Below are 23,032 nucleotides of genomic sequence, written 5' to 3'. Positions count from 1 at the left end.
TTTTTGTACATCTAGACTGTGTACATCTAGCCTGTGTGTGTGTGTGTGTGTATTGGGAACCATTAAGGTAAATAAATTCAAAGCAGAGGCAAAATCATCTAACATTGTCAGAATAGCTCCTCCATTCAGAGACTAAATCTCTGTTGCAGAACGGTGCTGTGAGCAACTGTTCTCAACAGTAAACTACTCTGGATCTGAAATCTAAGGGTCCCAGTGAGGTTAAAGGTCAGCAGCTGGGCTTGGTTTGTAAATTACAGAGTGATACGAGGTCAGCTCCCAAATGAACGAACGTTTTCTCCTTGTCTTTTACTTCTGGTGTACATTTGAACTCTTGAATGTGCCCCGTGGGCTAGTGAGATCTGTGTTCACCGAAAATCAATTATTGGGAAATTAATATTAACACTTTTTATGAAGTCTGTATATATAATGCATTGTAAATGTATTCTCAATGTATCCATAATACCCTTAGAATCAGTTGCATGTTCTTGTGAATAATTAAAAGCAGTTATAATACATTGTAATACTAATCTATTCATGGAGCCATCTAGAGCGTAATCTACGATCAACAATCATGTTTTATAATGCATTAGACCCTTTAAAGGTGTAGCCATGAATAGATAAGAACTAAAATGTATTGTTAACTGTAGCTTTAATTATTTATGACACAATATGATTACAATGTGGATTATAAAGTGAATTTCACAAGAACACATCTGTGTCATGTTTAACCCCACACAAAAACCAAGAATGCATATTTTACAAAAGAAAAAAAGAAGTCTATTTTAAAGACCATTACTTTATTGACAGTATTGACATTATAACACTATTTTCAATGCAATTAAGTAAGCAAACAAGGTACTCGAGGTTGTCTGTATCGTGAATAAGTCACGGCTGAAGGGTGTTGCAACCCCTTCAGCCGTGACTTATTCATGATACAGCACTAGCCTCGAATACCTTATTGTTTTTATAAAACAGTTACCACACAATACAAATAATAAAGCCAAAAATATGTATCAATGCAACTTTCATGAAGTAAACTTTTTCTAAAAGCCTTCCGTCCACCGGAAAAAATAGTCCCTGACCGTGAACAGCAACAAAACTTACATTTTCACGGCATTAGATGGTGGCAAAGACTGTCTTTATGAGTGTGTCACTCACTAGCGAAGACTTTTACATTGAAAAGACTAAATTATTATAAACACGGAACAAGACACAACTGACAAATGTGTTGATTGGTGCTGTTAGCCATGGGAAAACCCCTTAACTGTTAAAAGGACAAGATAATACATCGGACATTTAAACAGATTTTTTATTATGAACATAGGACTGACCTGAAGGAAAATGCTTAATCTGAATGCAAGTAATAAACTCGCTCACTTGATCTTTTTCTCACAACACTCTTCTACATAATACTGTAAGCTTCAATGAACAATATCAATTGAGAACATACAGTTTACGCTGCTAAGAGTGGTTGCTAAGGATGTTGTGTAGTGATACACAGAACCGTTATGTAAAGCGGTCATAGCCGCGTTTTATCGTGATTAAAACACAGCTATTGACCAATCAGAATCAAGGAACTGCGTTTTATAATAGCAAATATAACATATACGTACTGTAATACATTTGGATGTTTGTTTGGTTTTTTTAATAATATTCTCATTAAAGGTGTCATGAATTAAGAAATCAACTTTTCCTTGAGCTTTTGACATATAAGAGGTCATCGTACTATAAGACTATCCTGTAAGTTTCAGAACTGAAAACTTCCTTGCTAGTCAAATAAAAGCATTTATTGACACAAGGCCCAGCGAATGACTGATCCTGTAATGTGCATAGAAAGGGCAAACGCAGAAGATTGTTGACTAACGGTCAACTTCATGTTTTTTCTCTTAATAGGATAAAATTAATCTGTTATTTAGATTGTGATTAAATTATATAAAGAAAGCGATCAAAGAACGCTCCCTTTACAATCACTGGAGCTGTCAATCAAACAGGGCAAGTTTTTCAATGAGTTTATCAACTAATTCATTATTTACCCTTGCATTGCAAACAAGCCAAACCGTTTGTGATACAAACTGCGCGCAGCACTTCATTCATTATAGAGGCGGGGTGGAGCGGTGGCGAGCTGTTGGGTTTTACCAACAGTTTGAGGATCCAATGGAGCTCATTGGTTAAATATTTGCAAAACCCACAGACATATGTAAAGGGTGACCAACAGTAATGATTTATGAAAATATTATTTATACAAGTTCTGGACAAGCTTTATAAGATCATATCAAATTGCTTTATAATGCATTCAAATATCTTTCTAATGCACAACACGCGTTTTTATTGAAAGCATTGTGAGGGTGCTTCCGGCTTTCTTTCATCTAGTTAACGATGAATACCAAAGGATGTTGTTGCAGACTTCAGCTGGAAAGAACACCTCCGCAAGAGCAATCTTCATGCCATCAACGTGAACTTCCGTGATAGTTTCTCCCTATTTCCACTCTAAAAGCTCTCTTATGTTTTTCTAAGCAGAAACATCTGAATAACACGTTACATTATTTAAACGCTCGCAATGATTCTGTCACATGTATTTCCTCTTAATCTCTGACATTAAATGTCAGAATAAATGCTTTCAGGTTTGGATTTGATCACGGTTTAAGGACTTTTTGAGTCTGGCGCTGTGGTGCGGTGCTCTAATCAGAGGCGGTGTGGGCCAGCGGAGAGTGAATGGGGTTACGGTGATGAAGGAAATGCCCTTTAATGAGAGGAAGACAGGAAGCACTCCAATCAGCCCTTAGTGAGGAGAACATGAAAGCACAAAGAGAGAGGCGAGAGGAAAACAAAGGAAGGAGCGAGACGGAAGGAGAAAAAGAGGAGAGAGAGAATTCTCCAGCCTTCGGTCTAAGTGATAAGGGGGATGGTAGGGGTGATGGGGGGGTTTGGACGCTTTCTTTTCCATCAAAAAAGATCAGAGAAGCCCTTCCTCAATTTTCTCTGATAAGTGGTGAATTACCAGAGGCGCCGCCGCTTGTGTGTGTGTGTGTGTGGAAAAGTGGGAAGGGGGCTGACACAGTGTCGAATATCGCATGCAGACAATCAGGAGACGTTCCGGGTCTCTCTTTTTCACACATGCTCACACACATACACAGTCTAACGAATTCACCATTTGTGAATCTGTGCAGAATAAAAAACAGCACATTGAATAATACACATATTGAACAGTTTTTGTTTGTGTGTGTGCGTTGTACAGCATCTTCAAAAATCATACAATTCTAAAATTGAAGTTCAACCCAGCTACGGTATACACTCATCAAACAAAAGTTTGGACACATTTAAATTAATTTCTGTTTCTCATTATCTTAAAAATATTTTTGATGTAAAGGCTCCAAAGACTGGGTTTGATTCCCAGGAAAAGCATGAACTGACATAATGTAAACCTTAAAATCTAACATACAGTAAGTCACTTTGGACCGAGGCAAACAACAGCTACTCTGAACCAAAGAATCTAAAATCTCAAACTTCCATTCATTTCAACCAAGTGTTTGGAAAATGTGTTTCTTCATTTTCATTCTCTGTGTGTTTACCTTTGTATTTGACTTCTCTGGGGACTCCAAAGGTGCGTGACCAAACCGCACAGCTTGTCTGTCGGGCTTCTCAGAACATTCTAGCCAAATAAAACACGTCGACCATCACGGTCAAACAGCACACTCCCTGAAGTCTTACCTCTTTTTCTGTGAGCGTATAGATGAATTGATGGTCAGGGCTGAACAGCATGTCCCTCAAAATTGGGTTCCCTTCGCTCACCACCACATTCTCATACAGCAGTGCAGGCTGGGTAATGGAGTTCACCAAGATCTGAAAGAAACAAAGATATACGTTGAATATTAAAGAATATTAGATTTGCTGTTCACTTTGTGCAAAATTCTGGCTTTTAGAAGGTAGAAAAATGGATTTATAATGAAAACTGAAAGAAAGTTGTTGGTTTGGGGTCTCTCTAAGCTGTATATTATAGCCATTTAACTCTGCCGCCTTCACATCAATGCTTAAGAGGGAGTAGGGCTGTCAAACGATTAATCGCGATTAATCGCATACAAAATAAAAGTTTGAGTTTGCATAATATGTGTGAGTAATGTGTGTAAATAATATGCATATATAAATACACACACATTAATGTATATATTTAAGAGAAATATGTTATTTATGTACAAAAAATGTATTTATAAATAAAAATAAAAATATAAATAAATACATATACTTGTAAATATTTCTCAAATATATACATGGATGTGTTTGCATTTATATAATTACACACAGTACACCCACATATATTAGGCAAACTCAAACTTTTATTTTGTGTGTGATTAATCGTGATTAGTCGTTTGACAGCCCTAAGCCCTCTCAACCCATGCTAAATAAATGCATCTTGGTCAATAACAAACGCAGTCTCAATTTCTGCTTCCTTCCTCAGTTTGGCCCACCCTAGCATCACCCAAAACAGCACCCTCCTTTAAGTCACCATCCCCGACCTTATTGATGCAGGGTCAGGGGAGCATGACCTCCGCATCCCGTGGTGTTTCATGGCCTAATGATGTGCTCGGGTCCGGCTCCGTGTCCCACTGATTAATGACCGTCCCCTTCACCGAGCGCCATGGGAGCGCATTACCTGGGCCCTCTGACACCACCCCGTTGCTAATGAAGAGAGCGCCTGGAGCACCGGAGTACACTAGAGCACCGTCCGACCCACTTACAAAAACACAAAAGCTAGGAAAGCAGTTCGGTTTCCCTCAGAAAGGTCCACAGCACAGAATGAAAGAGTTGCAGGAAGTTTTCAGCTGCCCACACCTGGGAGTCGACAGTGTGGCCTATCTGGGTCAAACCCTGCAGCCGGATCGAGAGAACTAAAATTACATCTACAAACATCTGAAAATAGAGTGAACTTAATCAGCAGTTCTGTTCTTTAACTAAAACCTAAAGCTGTGCGACATGGCCTCATGTAAACTGCCAAAATTGATAGAACAACATTTGGTCCCACTTTATATTAAGTGGCCTTAACTACTATGTACTTACATCAAAAAATAAGTACAATGTACTTATTGGGTTCATACTGAATTGCAAAACACTTTTGCTGCTATTGAGGTGGGATACAGGTAAGAGTAGGGAAAGGGTTTGGTGGTATAAGTAGGTTTAAGGGTAAGGGTAAGATGTAAGGGATGGGTCAACAGTGTAATTACAGAAAATAATTACAGATGTAATTACATGCAGGTGTTTTTAAAATATAAGTACAATGTAAAAACATGTATGTACACAATAAGTGCATTGTATCAAATGATTAATTTAAATGTAAGTACATAGTAGTTAAGGCCACTTAATATAAAGTGGGACCCAACATTTTATATGGGGAAAAAAAAAAAAATTAACAGTGTTGGGGGTAACGCATTACAAGTAACATGAGTTATGTAATCAGATTACTTTTTTCAAGTAACTAGTAATGCATTACTTTTAAATTTACAACAAAATATCGGAGTTATTTTTTCAAATAAGCAGCAAATAATAATTTGTTTTCCTATTTATTGACAGACACCTATCCTATCCCCATGTTGAGAGACATCGGGAGTAAGTGCAGAGGCGTTGTAAAGACTAATTTGAGCAGGCATTTACTGTACTCACTTGCACAAAAACAGATTCAGTATTCCTCAACATTAATAAAATGTAATGCAAACTCAGAATACACAAACCTACAATAATGAAATATGTTAAAGGTGCAGTGTGTAAATTTTAGTGGCATCTAATGGTGAGGTTGCAAATTGCAATAAAGAGAAGCTATGGTGACCAACACGACAAAGACGTCATCGTCTGAGCCAGCAGAGAGTAGACAGTCAAGCAAACGCACTCTGTACAGCAGTTTGTCCATTTAGGGTTACTGTAGAAACATGGAGGTGCAAAATGGCGACTTAACATGTAAGGGGACCCGCGGTGTATGCCCTCTACTGTACAGGCATTAATTTGCATTTCCTTCAGCCCGAGGCTTATTCATTTCACTGAAAGGGCCTTTACATTTTACTTTAAAAAAAAAAAAATTATTAAGAAACAAGCAAGCAAGCTCAGTCCAGATGAGAAAAAGTAATGCAAATGTAACACAATACTTTCCATAAAAAGTAACTAAGTAATGCAATTAGTTCCTTTTTTAGGGAGTAACACAATATTGTTTCCCCCGTGATTGTGGAAACCCTGTATATTGTTACTCAGTGAGTGATGGAGGATCAGATGACAGCAAAGCAGTCTGGGAGTTGGAGTCTGTTGTCCATGCTCCCCCCTCCATCACTTCATTGAGCATTACTCCCACAGGACAGGATTCATTATGAAGTAGTGGCAGATAACAGCTCAAGGACAGCACATCCTCTCTCTCAGCCAATCCTTCTGGAACTCTTGCCAAGCAATGCTGAAGTTCCTGCAGTGGGACCGAGCTGGAAGAGAGAGAGAAGGGACCTTCCCCTGTGTCCAAGCAGGAGAATGCACGACAGGAGGGAGACGCTTTAACAGGAATACTAATCTAAAAATACTGGCAACTGCTATGCGTTGGTTTATTGCCATTTTTTGGACCTGATTAACATGTTTAAGTTTTAGGACTATGCAACTAACAAACTCCCTTGCAAGTGTCCCTGCCATATGAAACTGATTAAATAGGATAAACATATATAATTGTTCTTCAAGGGTGAGCAAGAGTTGCCATCTGCAATTCCCCGCCCTTTTTAAGAGTTGTGCGGATTGACATAATTGTGCAATGACTCTTCAAATTGCAGATTCTTGGCATATGGCCCATCTTCCTCTTAACAGGAAGAAGCAGGAAGAGCTAGTGAACCCTCTATCTCACACTGCCTCAATAAAGGTGTCAGGAGAGATGAAGTTGGAAGGTGAAAAAACAAAAACAAATCCAGTTCTCCCTACTGACTGCTGCTGAATCCCAAAGCACCTTAATCCAGAGGGTTACTGTTACTGTCTCTGCTTTAGATCTTATTTTCAGTCACTTCCTGGGTAAGAGAACACTGTGGTTTAAAGACGTAACCTTTTGACAAATACAGTGACATTTCTGACGGTTATTGACTGGCACAAAGACATAATTACATAAACAGCCCAAATGATCACAGAAGCACTACGATAAAAGTTTACAGTACAAATAATAGATTAAAAATTATCAATTTTTTTTAATATAACATTTTAATTGATCATTTTTAATTTGATGGTTTGATATGTAATATTGAAATACAAAATTTTAATTCTATAATTTAAATATAACATATATACTTTTATTTAAAATGTCTGTATATATATATATATTTCAATATTACATATCAAACCATCAGATTTGTCTAACAATGCCAAAGTACAACTGAATAAAAAAAATACTAATAATGTAACAAGTAACTTGCAATTCTATGTTTCAACCACAGAGGTCAATAGAGAGCACAGAATTTTGTAATGTACCTTTAAATGATGCTTCACCTTTAAACTAAACTAAAAACCAGTGAATGTCCTTGGGAACGACTTCCCTATGTGCAGCACTCAAATCATTCATACTAAAACAAATATTGAATTCACACCTTCTTATTAGATGAATATGTTCCATGATTGCTACTTGCATTATCCTCTTATGTTTATGGTCCCATTATGGTAAGTCATGACAGAATCATTTCAGGACAGAAGCAAACCTGTCTAGCCTCTTGCTACACACTGCACATAATGAGTGCAATGGGTAATAACCTAAAATAGGAACCTATAAATTAAGAAACAGAGCCCTGCAGTCTTCCTTAATGCCGGTTTATGGATGAACAATAATTAAGGTGGACCATGGTTCAATGAAGGGTCACTCTTGACAGCTTCAGAGCAAATTGAAACAGGTCCGGCCTTTTCAATCTTGTCAGCGTCTCTGGTAAAGCACATCTGAATTTGTATGTGACCTTATGACATCAGCGAGGTCAACAGTCAGTGCAATGATAAACTGTCGTAGACATAAAAGAGCTTGTGGCTATGTCTTATGTAAGCCTTCGAATGGGGGGAAAAAAGAAAAGAAAAAGAAGGCTGTCCCTGTCAGGCAGCTCTAAATTTCAGTATATACTGAAATGCCATCAGAGCTTTGGTGGAGTGAATGATTGACAGGAGTTTTGTCACAAAACCCAGGCGTTTCTCTGCCGGAGACTGTGGCGACCCATCAATTCTCCGTTGTTGAAAATCATTTTACATTTTACTCCAGCTTGGATGGGGAACGGAGACATTTGGCTAATTAAATAAAACAGGAGGGCACTTTCCAGATGAGCCTGAATCCAATTTCATTAGTGCCCTCTCAGCCACGGATAATGTGCGGACCATGAGGTCGCTCTCGGACATTTCGTGTCTTGACATCAACGCGCTGGAGTATGATCAATAAAGGATGCTGACTTGAAATGCAGAATTGAAAGCATGCTGGGTATTCTACAGGCTCTTTTTGTCCTGCTGCTGCAGTTTGACTTCAGTGTTTCTTTTTTCCTCACATCATTCTAATTTGGTTGTTCACATTAAATTAAGAGGTAATGTTGCAAATGGAAAACATATATCAGTGCTGTGCAAGTATATATTTGAATTAAAATATATATTCAACTCATTTAATGTATTTTAAATTCCAATTCAACTCTGGAATGTTAATTTAGGTAGAACATGGGATACTGATTTGCAGTTTGAATTTCAGTGTAAGGAAGTAGAATTCAAATATTAATCATAAAGCTAACTTTATCAAGACAAAAAGTGAATTTTTGCTAAACATAGCCTTGTTTGAAAGCAAAAAAAAAAAGAGTCAAAAAAGACACATTGAACATTTCATTCATTATTATAGTTTATTCACTATAGTTAAAAAAATGGTAATAAAATATGACAAGATCTCAGAGTTTAACTGTGTCAGAAAAAATGTATCTTAATTATGTCAGATAACACATGGTAACATGGTCAGGTCAAAGTGTCTGAATCATTTTTGGTCCTAAATTTTTATCAGTTTTACTGGTAGTCCACTGTATGAAGAATTATTGGGTATAATGTGTCACTGTTTACTTTATTTTGCTATCCTCACTTACATAAATGAACTACTGTCCTGCACCCACTAGTAAAAAATATATCAAATATATACATATACATACACACACACACACACATTGACAAAAGGCCTATTAAAAATAATAATACTAATAAAAAATATTTTAAAAAGCCTTGGAGCCTTAAAAAGTCGCCAAGTCATGAAAAGGAGCCAATTATACAATATTGAGTTTGCACAAGTCTGCTATACAGTAACAGTACAATGTTGCTGTACCCTCTGAAGGCCTTGAGAAACAGGAAGAGTCGCTTAGTGCAAGCGTCTCCAGCCTCTTTGACCCTTTTCTGGAGGGCATCCAAGACTTCCCATGGCACCTGCTGACTTCACAGTCTGAGTCTTGCCGGCAAGAACAGAACCTGGTACACACAAACTCATTGGGCTTGATCAGCGTGACAGATTACTCTGTGAAATTAATCATCTTTCTCTGCCATGCTGCTGCTCTCTCTATAGGACACCGGCCAAAAAAACAGCCGTGGACAGACAGTCCCAGTGGGCACAATGATGGTACGCCACTGTGCGGCTCCCGGGGACCCAATGCCCACTCCCCGGTGAGTTTCATCATTAATAAGACAAGGAAACAGGAGCAGGTTTGTCTTTGAATGCTTGAATGGCTTGAATAAACCAGGGGTATAATCCAGCTGGAGACGCCGAAGATCAGTGTCGCATCTGTTCGGTCTTTGTGTTGTCGTGTGCGGCATCACGGTGACTAAATGATAAGAGGGAAAGACGGCATGAGCGAGAGAAGAGGGGGGAAATAATAAAGGAAGAAGGGGAGTCGATGCTTAGTCCCCGGAGAGCAGCAGGCATGTCTCAGCCTCCACCCTTTTTAATCTTTCAGTTTCTCCATGGGTACAGCATCTCCTCCACCACTCACCCCCGCCGCTGCTACAAGCTCCACTCACATGCTCTTGACATAACTAGGTCTCCCTGTGAATAATAAACCAGCCGCCAGATTCCTGCCTTTGATATGCAGCCCTTGAAGTAAAGATCTGCATCTGATTGAGCGCAATCACTGGCTAATTAATGAGACGGAAGGCCCATGCTCTGCCCACGCTAGCCCAACACGCTGCCACCGCTGTCCGTCCCGGATGGTTCCCCTGAGAAGAAGCCCGGCGAGCCTGGAGGAAGAGGCTCGGGGAGCACCCCTGGGACAGGCAGAGGAGGCTTACGCAACGAAGAGGGCGAACGGGCTCAGCACTGTAGATAACAAGAGGTAAAAATAGGATCTTTCAGCTATAGGTAAGATTCAAAATGGAGAGAGCTGTATGTACCAACACTGTTGCTAACAATTTTGTAGGGTGTACTTGGCTTATGATGCATGATTAATACGATAATGTTATCGGTCAGTAAACTAAACCATTTTTTTACCCACCAGATGCTTCTACAGAGCATGACTTAGACATGCTAATTAAACAAAGCTCAACTGTCCCGCTATGCTAATCCTCTTCCTGGAGATGCAAAAACAACTTGTGTATCGGAGGCAGCAGGTCAAAAGCCATGAAGAGACTCAGAATCCTCACCGAGGGAGAACTTTGTTGTGCGGCACAGACAAAATATACTCATCGGCCCAGATGGGTTTTTTACGGGGAAAACAAGTTCACCTCGTGGGCATTGGGAACTAGGCAGTCTGAGGAACCTGGGCGAAGGGAGAACAAGCTAATCATAGAGGTCTCTAGATGGCTTTCTAACCCCAACCGTAAACGTTTCATTACGACAGTTTGTGCAACAGATAGCAGCTCAAGCTCATTCGAGCTCGTTCCACTTCCCTTGCAATATCTGATTTGGCCCCAGGTTCGAAGGCTCCTTGGAGCATTGAGAGGAATTTCATTTCTATTTTCCTACTTGTCGTATTTCCGCCATCCGCTTTCTCCCGCTCTCTATCTTCCTCTCTCAGACCTCCCCCCTTCAGGTCCTCTTGACACAACAGACGCACACCGGCAGTCAAGCAAGACGGACTGCGCGGTTAAAACTAGGTGGAAAAAATGGGAGTTTGCCCTGCAGTGAGTATGAAAGCAACTCCTAAGTCATCTCCATTTGTCACAAACTGCACGCTGGAACTGCCAGGCCACTTCTCATACACTCAAACCTCTGACAAGAGCGAGCTGCGGACAAAAATACAGAATAAATGGGATGCTATGGAGCTCAGCATAACACTGGAATACCAATAGTCATTAGGGAAGCCTCTGGCAATGATTTCTTTAACTACAGATTGTGCCTGCCTATATATCATCTCCAAATGCTAAATGGAGATCCAAACAGCTCGTTTGTGAGTGAAAATGCCACAACTTCATCAACTCATGACTGCATTACCACATAATGATGGGGTTCTCAAGGTATTTTCCTCAATATTCCACTAAATAGGAAACTAGGAAGTGTTGCCAGATTTGAAAATATGTCGCCCGTATGAGCACCACAACTCCAAGATTCTTAGCTTTTCTATTACCGTCCACAACTTCCATATGAGGCACACTGAATCAAAAATATGTGTGTGTCCTATATATATATATTTTCCATTTTTCCATATTTCCTTAATTTATCAGGTTGGCTAAATTTATTTGCTACAAACAGGTGCTTGGCTATAGGTGAACACCGCCACTATAGCAAGCTCCACAAAAATTCTGTAAAGACAAAATATGGGTCAGCGTTGCAAACAGAGCATAACAAGCTACATTTTTAGGGTACTAACGGTGCAATCAGATGGTTCTAGAAATATTTGCCCAAACCTTGTGTCACTTTTGAGGGTCACATGCTACGCAACAAGCTATGCTGTTTGACAAGGGTCTGTAATCCTCAATGGTGGCTCTCAGCGAGTGTCACCGAAATGCCATCTGCAACAATGGAGTGAGGCAATAATACTGACAAACCCAAACAAAAACTCTTTCATAAGGATGTGAATGTACTTGACACATCAAAGCGAAGAGAGAGAGTGCGGCATTTTCCCAATCTCACCTCTGCAAGACAATCTGACATACCTGAGCACACAGAAAACGCTGCATTTGAGCTCTGAGGAAAAGGATCACTTGAGGACGGGCTCCATGGGGACAAACTACCTGCCGGTGCTTGAAAACTAGAGAGAGAGAGAGATGCAAGATACAATCTGCAGAGGGTGAGCAGGTCAAAATAATCCCAGTGAAGCCTTCTCCATGGAAGAGCTCACTCTGTGAAGCAAAGCATTGCCTTCAGCCAGTCCTGAGCCCAATAGCGCAATAAAGCGCTGATGGAAATGGTAAACATTATTATCATACAGAGTGCTTGGACACATTGGCTACTTTTTTGGCTGTTGAAAATAATAACGAACCTGGATAAAGGTGTGTTTCATTGGCTATTTACTTCTGGGCTGAAATGATATAAAGCCGTTCATGACACATCTTATAAAAACCCAGCACAAAACAGGATCGATTTGAGTCTTTAAGGTTTATGAAAGGGTAAAAGCACTTTATTTGAAAGCGAACTGGCTGTATAAAGCAGCCTGACTTCCAGGAAAATGTCCATTTGGGATCAAGGTCTTGAATATTCCTTAGAGTAAAATAAGTGTCACACACGATGGAGATGTCTGACGATTAATACTTATACATTAATATACATCTCTGCATTACTAATGCCTTCAAGTCATTCTTAAACACGAGTGTTCGTCTACAGATCCGAAGTGGGTTATTCAATCTTCTGTTTGGCTCATAAATTTCACAGACGGATGGAAATTAAATTTGAGAATGTTTATGTGCGTGTGTGCGGAGGTGGCTAAGTGTGTGTTGCCAATTAAGTTGCTCGTCTACAGTAAATGTCAATGCACATCGAGACACTTAACCTTCCACGCAGACCCACGGCGGAAAGGAGCACATTTCAAAGATGCTTATCCGTTTACAGCATTCCACCCGGCCGCACATATTTCTAACAGAAACATCATCAACATCGACATTCTGCAGCGCTGACCAGCGCCAAATGGAATCCTGCGGACCCGAGAGAACATTCTATGCAGCGTGAAATGCCAGAGGGGTGTAAACAAGCGTGTAGCACTACAAAGAGCCGTCTCTGAAGAAATGGCTAAACGATGTTAATGTTAGATGCTATGGATGTGCCTCCATTTACAAGAGGGAACCGCAGGACAGATTAAACATGAATGGACGTGTTTCCTTTCCAATTATACCTATAGATTAGTTGTGCAGGTAACATTTGGTCATCATTTCCTGTTAGCTGTTCATTACGCATCTGTTTGGGATCCTTAATCAGAAAGGGAGAGAGAGAGCTTGTTGTTCACTGAAAAAAAACTCAATTTGTCCACCCAAAACTCCATCAATAGCCATATCTGTGCTCTGATGTAGATATGTGGAACTGTCACTGTGGTATTCTTGTGTTTTCCTATGAACCAATCACATGTAAGAGACAACGTATGCTTGTTCCTTTTGGCTATAGCACTTGTCAGTACATTTTATGCAAATTAGCTCTAGAATGTTCGGTTGTGTACTTGCTGCTGAGGAGTTAGCACTCATTTTGCATATCTGAAAAAGTGTTTAAAGGTGCCATTGAACGTTTTTTTTACAAGATGTAATATAAGTCTAAGGTGTCCCCTGAATGTGTCTGAAGTTTCAGCTCAAAATACCCCACAGATTTTTTTTAATTATTTTTTTTAACTGCCTATTTTGGGGCATAATTAGAAATGCACCGATTCAGGATGCGGCCCCTTTAAATGCTCACGCTCCCCGCCCACGGAGCTCACGCTTGCCTTTAACAACATAAAGTTCACACAGCTAATATAACCCTCAAAATGGATCTTTACAAAGTGTTCGTCATGCATACTGCATGCATGCGTCGGATTATGTAAGTATAGTATTTATTTGGATGTTTACATTTGATTGTGAATAAATTTGAGGCTGTGCTCTGTGGCTAACGGCTAATGCTACACTGTTGGAGAGATTTATAAAGAATGAAGTTGTGTTTATGAATTATACAGACTGCAAGTGTTTAATAATTAAAATAACGACGGCTCTTGTCTCCTTGAATACAATAATAAACAATGGTAACTTTAACCACATTTAACAGTACATTAGCAACATGCTAACGAAACATTTAGAAAGACAATTTACAAATATCACTAAAAATATCACGTTATCATGGATCATGTCAGTTACCATCGCTCCATCTGCCATTTTTCGCTATTGTCCTTGCTTGCTTACCTAGTCTGATGATTCAGCTGTGCACAGATCCAGACGTTAATACTGGCTGCCCTTGTGTAATTCCTTGAACATGAGCTGGCATATGCAAATATTGGGGGCGTACACCCCGACTTTTACTTAACAGTCGGTGTTATGTTGAGATTCGCCTGTTCTTTGGAGGTCTTTTAAACAAATGAGATTTATATAAGGAGGAAACAATGGAGTTTGAGACTCAATGTATGTCATTTCCATGTACTGAACTCTTGTTATTTAACTATGCCAAGATAAATTAAATTTTTCATTAGAGGGCACCTTTAATAAATCCTCATGCTAAAGTGAATTCCGTGTGCACCCAGAGCCTCCTTGTACACCACATCTGCTTAACGCAAACATAACATTCACAACCTTATGTTGTGTTAACTTATGTTATGCTAATGCTAATAGCACGACAGCTTTCTGAGCTTTGTTATACAAACATTATTGAGAGGAGGGCTAACTTTCTAGACATAGTTATTCTAGCATTAGTCAGAGGTAAGCTAGCTTAGATGTTTTTACGCTAACATTATCAAACAAAGGCTACTTTCTAAGCATTATCCTAACACTACTGAGAGGAAGCTTTCTAGAAATTGTCTAACAATATTGAGAGAAAAGATGGTGGGAGAAGCTGTTAGATATACCTACAGTCAGAGTGGATGGCATATTTAATTTGATGCTGATGAAAACAAGGCTGTGAAGCATTGAAATACAGTTTGGTTTCATACTGTAGTATACATTACTACAACTATTTAATTATATTCTTACAGCACATTTACACTGATGGCATTTCTGGAATATTTGCCTTTATAGTAAGAGAAGACAGGAAGCAAAGTGGGAGAGAGAGGGTGACGTGATCGGAAAAAGTCAGAGACTAAGACTCGAAATCGAGTCGCCTGAAACGCAACCATGCTACATGTCGTAGCGCTGCCCACGAGGCTATCGGGTACAACCAAATTAAATTTCAGTATAGTAGATGGTGTGGACCTGAAATAATCTTATAAGAAAAAATAAGCATGTAAATTCTTGAATTAGAGTATTTTCTCAATTGGATTCAAAAATGTATTGCAAGCATGTGCAGTGAAAACATGTTTTACATTCTATTAAATATTTGCTAAAAAGCTATTCTAATATGTGTAAGCTTCACTTCATTTTTAATAAAATGTATACATAAAATTATACTCACGGTAGCTCTGGTGACATTATTGCACAGACTTTCTCTGGTTCTGAATGCATCGACCGAGCAAGTTTTGGTCGGGATACACGCAATACACATATAAACTAATATGTAAATCAGATTGCAAAGTGTAGAGTTCTTATAAACAGAACTTCTGATTGGATTTATTCAGACTGACATAAATGAGTGCATGTAAACATACCTAATGAGAGCTGATATGATAACTTATTCAGATAACTTAGCCAGTTTTGTTTTGTTGTTTTTGATTCTCAGGGTTTTATGAGCTGCCACTATGAGGTAGAAATATCTCAAAGGTCATGACCTTTACAGTTCCAACCAATGAAACATGACATGGTCAATGTCACACATAAGATTTATATATATTAAAAAAAATCTACTTCAGGACTGCATAACGAAAAATGCACTTACTGCAAACTGAAATGATTCACAAACTCGCTGCTCGTGTACACACACTCTTGAGTAGTATGCACTGTCAGCATCCTCAAAGCACATGCACACAGACACACATGAACAGATAGCCCTGATACACAGCAGAAACTCATGATCACAGGCATCTATCACTGGCACTGACAAAAAAGAAACACACACACACAAGATAAAACACGCGACACACTGTCTCCGATGGGTATCAGCAAACTGTAGCTCGACATATTGTTACACGACCTAGATTCAAGTTTGTACTCTCTTATTTCTGTCTCTCTCGCACACATAGATGAGAGTATGCTAATGAGAGTGAAACTCCAGGTTCCCTTTCTGCTAGAAAGTGTTGGGCGACACGAGAATATCACCCACTGTAGGAAAATTCCTGCCAGCATAAATCATGAATTGTGTATGCATGTCTTGTTTTGCATGTGCGTGAACAGTTGTATAGAGAGAGCCAGAACAGTGGGATGTTTTTAGCGGGTGATCTAGGAAGGTCTAAGAAGAGAACGCTATGTGTCTCAACACCACCTGCAGCAAATGAAGAAACAAAACCTGTTAGATGACATGAGACAGGTGAGAGGCAAATAAGACAAAAAATCATCAGTATAAAAGAATTGCTCTCAAGCAAGAATAAATCTTACAGAAACAACTGCTTCGGAACAAGCAGCAGCGCCATGCCCGTTAGATTTTTAATCCAACATGCCAAAAAATTTGTCTGGCTATCACCAGACCAAGCTCAATTTAAAATTGAACATTGGTCTGGGAAGTCTTTATGTATTTTCTACTGAGCAAGAGGCGTGATCAACGAACATTATTCACGCAATTGGATAGTCCTTCAACCAATCAGATCAACAATCTGGGTGACGTACTTTTGCAGAGCGATGCGAAAACTCCAGACAGGCTTAGTTTGTATTGGTTTGTAGCATTGATCCACGGTTTGCAGAAGCAACAATGGCATCGAGCGATTTTTGTAGGTTGTGCAAAAAAAAAAACAAAAAAAAAAACATGAAAGTGAGTGATATTTACACCCACTCGAGCGATTTGTTTGCTAAACTAAAGAACTCATTCAGCATCGTCGAGAGGTTAAAAGGAATTGGATTGACGGTCGTGCTTGTATTATATAATAGGCTAAATGTACATTATATATTACATTTAGGTCATAAGATTTTAAGGTAGATTTGTATGTACACTATATTCAAAAGTTTGATTAAACTTATCAAAAGTGACAGTGAATACTTTTATAATGTTAAAAAATATTTCTATTTCAAATCAAACAACATTGATAATAATAAATGTTTCTTGAGCAGCAAATCAGCATTTTAGAATGGTTTCTGAAGGATCATGTGACACTGAAGACTGGAGTAATGATGCTGAAAATTCAGCTTTTCCATCTATGTCAAAATATGTTCAAATAGAAAATATATATATATATATATATTTTAAATAGTATTAATTTGACAAAATTACCATTTTTCCTGCATTTGTGATCAAATATATGCAGCCTTGGTAAGCATAAAAGACTTACCGACCCTAAACTTTTGAATAATAGTGTTAAAATGTATTATATATTTAAATAAAATAAAATAAAATAAAATAATTATATTATATTATTATAAAATAAAATAAAATAAAATAAAATAAAATAAAATAAAATAAAATAAAATAAAATAAAATAAAATAAATAATAAGAGTGTGACATCATACTAGTCCACCACCAAAACTGGTAATGGTTAAGCTAGTCCAAAAAAAAAAAAAAAAGGAAAAATCAGCACACTAGAATCCCAAGCTGGGGACAACCATTCAAAACATTCACAATAGTTCGGTTTCAAATCCTAGAAAGTCACTTCACTGTCTACATAGGCAGCTACCTTATGAGTGTAAACTAAAATGGAACCTGAAAACTGACTGAATTGAAAAAGCTCTATATAGGCAACAACTACATAATCTCCACACAAGAGACTGACAATTAGTTTAACCCCCTGCGGTCTGAGGTGTTTTCTGGGTTGTTTTGACATTTCAGTTACTTATAACATTTTCATGGCTAAAGTCTGATTATACTATATTCAACAAATACTCTGCTACAATAATATGCGAGCAACTTGTATGTTCAAGTCACTGAAATAAGGCCATAAAACACATAATGAAGATTTGTTCACAAGACTTTTGAGAACTGGATCTTGACATTGTGGCTAATGACACAAACTATGAGCCCACAGGATAACAGTAAGTAAGCTAGAAAAAATAGCATTTTGCTCAACATAGCTCTATTTTTAAGGACTAGGAACATGACTGTGGTGCTAGATGCCCATCTAAGCTGCTGTATTCCGCGTAACCCTCAGTGACACTCCGCACCGCACGGGACACAAAGGGTCACTAATGCAGCGTCACACTAACCGCTTAGTGTGGAGGCGCAGCCGGTCAGGCAGGGTCAGTGATGATTACCTCAGAGGCTGCTAGCATGTAGCTGTTCACTAAACACTGTATAGAGTATAGTGATAACAGCTATGTCTCATTGTCATGGGATTTTTAGCTCATATTTTGCAGAGAGTAATATGAAAGCTTAAAATAACAAAAAAAAAGGGGGCAGAGAAGTATGAAAGCAGGAATACACTTAACAAAACATTTACTCAGGTAACCACTGTTTTGGCCAAAATAACACATTTACCACAGCTACAGTGACTACTATAAAATATTCATATATTCTTCTTTTTATTATTATTTAAAACAGAAAAACACACTAAAAGCCTCTTACAATGATCCGTACCACTATAAAATGGCTCTTTTGCCATTTCATTCAGAGATTGGGTTATGTATGCTAGCATGACAAAACTAGTAGCATGTTTAATTTTTTAAGGAATGAAAAGCCTAACTTTTAGTTCTTGACTGACTCATGAAGATACATTTAAAAAATACACTACAAGACACCAACACGCATTGTATTTTTGTGACCAACCTTTTAAAGACAAAAAGGTACAACTGTCTAGGACTGCACCTTGGTCTATAAGCTATAAGTTGACCTTTCAAGCAGATAATAAAATCATCTCTAGCATTGTAAAACATCTTATTTCATCAGCTTCCAATCTCATGCACAGGGCCAATTTTGGGGATGTTTAACTGGGTTTAGTTGCAGTGATGCCTCCTGCCAGTAGATGGAGTGAGAGCAAATGGAGTCCCTGAGCATCTGTGTCTCTCCCTCTCTGTGGTCACAGGCCAGCAAATTAAAACAATCCATCAACATTATGGCTTTTAATCCACACATTCCCCGTAAACACCTATTTCTTTACCCTCTCTTTTTCTCCTATATCCTCTCTCTCTCTCTTTCTCCCTTTACTCCAGGCCTTCATTCTGTATTACAATAGACACTAAATCATTAACCTACTGCAGCATGTAAAGGGGCTCCTGCATGACTGAAGACACCAGAAAAACGAGCAATTTCAGCAGACAGGGAAAGAAGTGCTTCTAAGGGTACCTACAGTTCAAACAAAGGTAAAAAAGGTAGAATATACAAGGGAGAAACACTATATAACGGTATACATCCTTTATGCTGACACTAAGGCTAGAACAAGGTCATAGATTAAAGTTTAAAGAATCATTACCTCTGATTGTTAGGTTAAAAGATACACTACTGGAACTAAGACTTGGGAAATCAACTAAATTATGACTTGCTTATAGTTGTCTTGGCATTTCAATTTACGAAAACATTCCACACTGCAGAATTTCCACCACAATCAACAGATAAAATGTGAAAAAAACTCATATTCCACCATTAAAGCATGCACTGCTTAACGTTTTAACATATCTAGCCATAAAAACGCAAAATTAATACCCCAGCAGAGCTATAAACTGACACTTTGAAGGGCAAAAGTCGTATCTCTAACCCAAGAGCGCTGCCGTTAATGCTATCGCCCCCGCTGCAGACGATTCTAACCCCTGCCTCATTCGTCCCCCTCCTCTTCAATAACCTTTGTCATGGTCGCACGGTGCAGGGCAGCAATGAGCCTGGCTCCGCACGACCAGTGCGTCGACATGCGATAAGAGAGGCCTGCCGCATGCATGCACACCGCTGTATTCAGATGTGTAATTACAAAGGAAACGATAAGCCCGCTCCAGAGGGACCGCACCACTAATTACAGAGCCACCAGAGCTTCAAATTGCCATTTAAAGCAGCCATACACAATTACACAATGCCACATTCCTGGTGTCGTCTGCACTTCGATGGCAAAGCGGGACGAGAAAAAGGGCCCGGGCCAGCCGAACTCTGAGTTATGGCTGTTTACGATAGGCCTGACAGGCATAGCGGAGCAGGGGGGAAGGGTTTTGTGCAAGACGCCTCTGAGACTGGAACTGGTAGGATATAATGCACCCAAACTCAAAGCTACCTCCAAACGAATGTTTATATATGACAAACAAACGTTCCCACACAGATGTTGCGACATACGCGTGTAACTCCGCCCATGTCCCGCCTTCCCCATCCGAGGGGGGTCAGAATCCCTGGGAAAACATGAGCCACACAAACAGCGAGTGGAAAAAAGAGAGCGAAGCAGGAAAGTAAGTCATTTTGTGGTTGCGAGAGGAATGTCCTAACAGACATGAGCCTGCCAAAAAAACCCAAGCGATTTCCCCCCAACCCCCTTTTCTCGCCTACAAACACACACATGAGCAACTACACACTACCCACAAGCACTTCTTGAAACATCTAGTACGAGGATAAAAGGGTTTTGGCGCAACTTTTTCACCAACCGTCTCATCCTCTCATGTATCGAGATAGCAAAAACACCCACCCAGACCTTCAAAGGCATAAAACGTATTGTTCAAGTGTAAAGAAAGCAGCCTGGTAACCTGATAGACCACTAATGATGCGTCTCATTCATTCACCGGCCATTTACAGATGGATTAAATCAAACGCATTATGGGCTTTCTGGTCTTTGGGGACTTGTCCACAGGGAATGATGAGATCATAATGGTCCTATACAATGAAGTATAAGAGAAAGAGTGAACGCTTGTGTGTGTGAAACCACAGCGGCTTCTGCTGACTCTCATCTCATCCTCCAATTCATTTAGCGTATGCTACAAAGTAACAAACGAGCCTGAATCAATCCATCCATCAATTACAGGAAGCTCGGGCATTAATCTAATCTGAGGCTGAACCTGATCCCGGTCTCCGGTAGCGAGGGGAAACCGCAGAACTCAACCTCCCTGCCAAGAGTCTCGCATCCTCTTCATCTCTCTTGCTCTCCGGCGCGAGGGTTCACCCACAACGAATGTCTTCAGAAGTCCACCGCACCAATAAAATGGAGGGATTGATGGTCGTTCGTAAAAGCTGAGTTGTTAAAAATGTGACTAAGCCGCAGAGGAGACTTGTGCGATATAAAGGGATAGTTCACACAAAAATTAAAATCCTGACATCATTTAGTCACATTCATGTTGTTCAAAACCTGTTTGCTCCAGTTTTCAGAAGCAAATGTTTAGCAGGATGTTCTTTTCTTGTATAACAAAAGTGAATTGAGATCATAAGATGTCAACGACCAAAAACGAACATTTCTAAATTATAACAAAACAAATACTGGGAAAACTAAACTAAACTAAAATGCATTTTATAATGACTCCAAAACTAGATAAAATAAATTAAAATGGCCACAGTTGAAGTTTTTGAAACATGGTATAATATAAAACTAAAAATTAAGAACAATTAACAATACGGAAGAGGATTAGGGTCAAGCAATAATAAAAAAATAAAACCATCTCCAGATTAAAGTTGTTAAATTTCGAAAAAAAGTCGAGATAAAAATGTTGAGAATAAAGTCATTAAATTATGAGAAAAAATTTGTTAAATTACGAGAACAAATTCGTTAAATTATGAGAAAAATGTTAAATTGAGAAAAAGGTCGAGATGAAATGTTGAGAATAAACTCGTTAAATTATGAGAAAAAAAATTGATAAATTTCGAGAAAAAAGTAGAGATAAAATGTTAAGAATAAAGTTGGTAAATTACGAGAACAAATTTGTTAAATTATGAGAAAAATGTTAATTTCAAGAAAAAAAGTCAAGATAAAATGTCGTAATTTAATGACTTTATTCTCAACATTTTATCTCGACTTTTTTCTTAAAATTTAACAAGTTTTTTCTCGTAATTTAATGACTTTATTCTCAACATTTTATCTCGACTTTTTTCTTAAAATTTAACAAGTTTTTTCTCGTAATTTAATGACTTTATTCTCAACATTTTATCTCGACTTTTTTCTTAAAATTTAACAAGTTTTTTCTCGAAATTTAACAACTTTAATCTCGAGATGGTTTTATTTTTTTTATTATTGCTTGGCCCTAATCCTCTTCTGTATAACAATGAAGGAGTGAACAGCAAAAAAAAAAAAAAAAAAAACTAAATTGAATTGAATACTTGATAAAAAAACTGAAAAAGAATAAAAATATAACTTAAATTAAATATTCAAACCTATAATAACCCTGTCCCATGACCAGTCATGCTGCAAAAAATTTAATATTTGTATATTCAAATCACACAAATTAAATCTAAGGGGAGAATTTTCATTCCAGGTCTGTTCCTCACACAGAACTACCGCAGTAAACACCCCTTTCATGATATTTTTATAGTGCTTTTTCATTTTTGGACTTTGACAGGCACTGAAGCTTGAAGCTTGACCACAACTTTCATTGTAGGGAAAGAAGAAAATGATATAGGTTTGGTACAACAAGAGAGTGATTAATAAATGATAGTGAACTATCCCTTTAAAACTAGATGAAGAGAACAAAATATATAGACAAAGATTTAATACAAAATGGTTTTGTGAACACCAACAAATGGTTTGTTTTCTTCGTTCCCCTTGAACAGCTGCCATGTTTGGCATGTCTTCTCAGGATCTCGGTGTATGTATGTTCCGCTACAATAACTTGCCAGTCGCACATGGCAGTGTATGTACGTGTGTGTGCGTGCACGTGTCAATCCGGCTTCGCTCCCGTGGTGCCACACGCAGGTTGTAAATGAATATGAATGGCCATGAGAAGCCCTGAGAGGAGGCCGCCCGAGGCTACACGCACTGGGCTTCTATTAATCTTAAAGAAATTGACACATGGGAATAACCAGAACTGGCCAAGAAGAAGAACAAGCCAGCT

General features: G+C 38.7%; 1 protein-coding gene across 1 annotated transcript in view; it reads right to left on the bottom strand.

Moving 5' to 3' along the window:
- plxna1a (plexin A1a) overlaps nt 1-23,032 on the bottom strand; it is a 245,298-nt gene that overhangs the window by 121,615 nt on the left and 100,651 nt on the right. The window contains exon 4 of the mRNA XM_067370392.1: nt 3,709-3,840. Coding sequence (XP_067226493.1) covers nt 3,709-3,840 — 132 coding nt within the window. The remainder of the gene's footprint in view (nt 1-3,708; nt 3,841-23,032) is intronic.

This window comes from Chanodichthys erythropterus, chromosome 20, assembly GCF_024489055.1.
Source record: "Chanodichthys erythropterus isolate Z2021 chromosome 20, ASM2448905v1, whole genome shotgun sequence".
Lineage (NCBI taxonomy): Eukaryota > Metazoa > Chordata > Actinopteri > Cypriniformes > Xenocyprididae > Chanodichthys > Chanodichthys erythropterus.
Note: the sequence above shows the minus strand (reverse complement) of the source record. Positions and strands in the feature narration are given on the sequence as shown.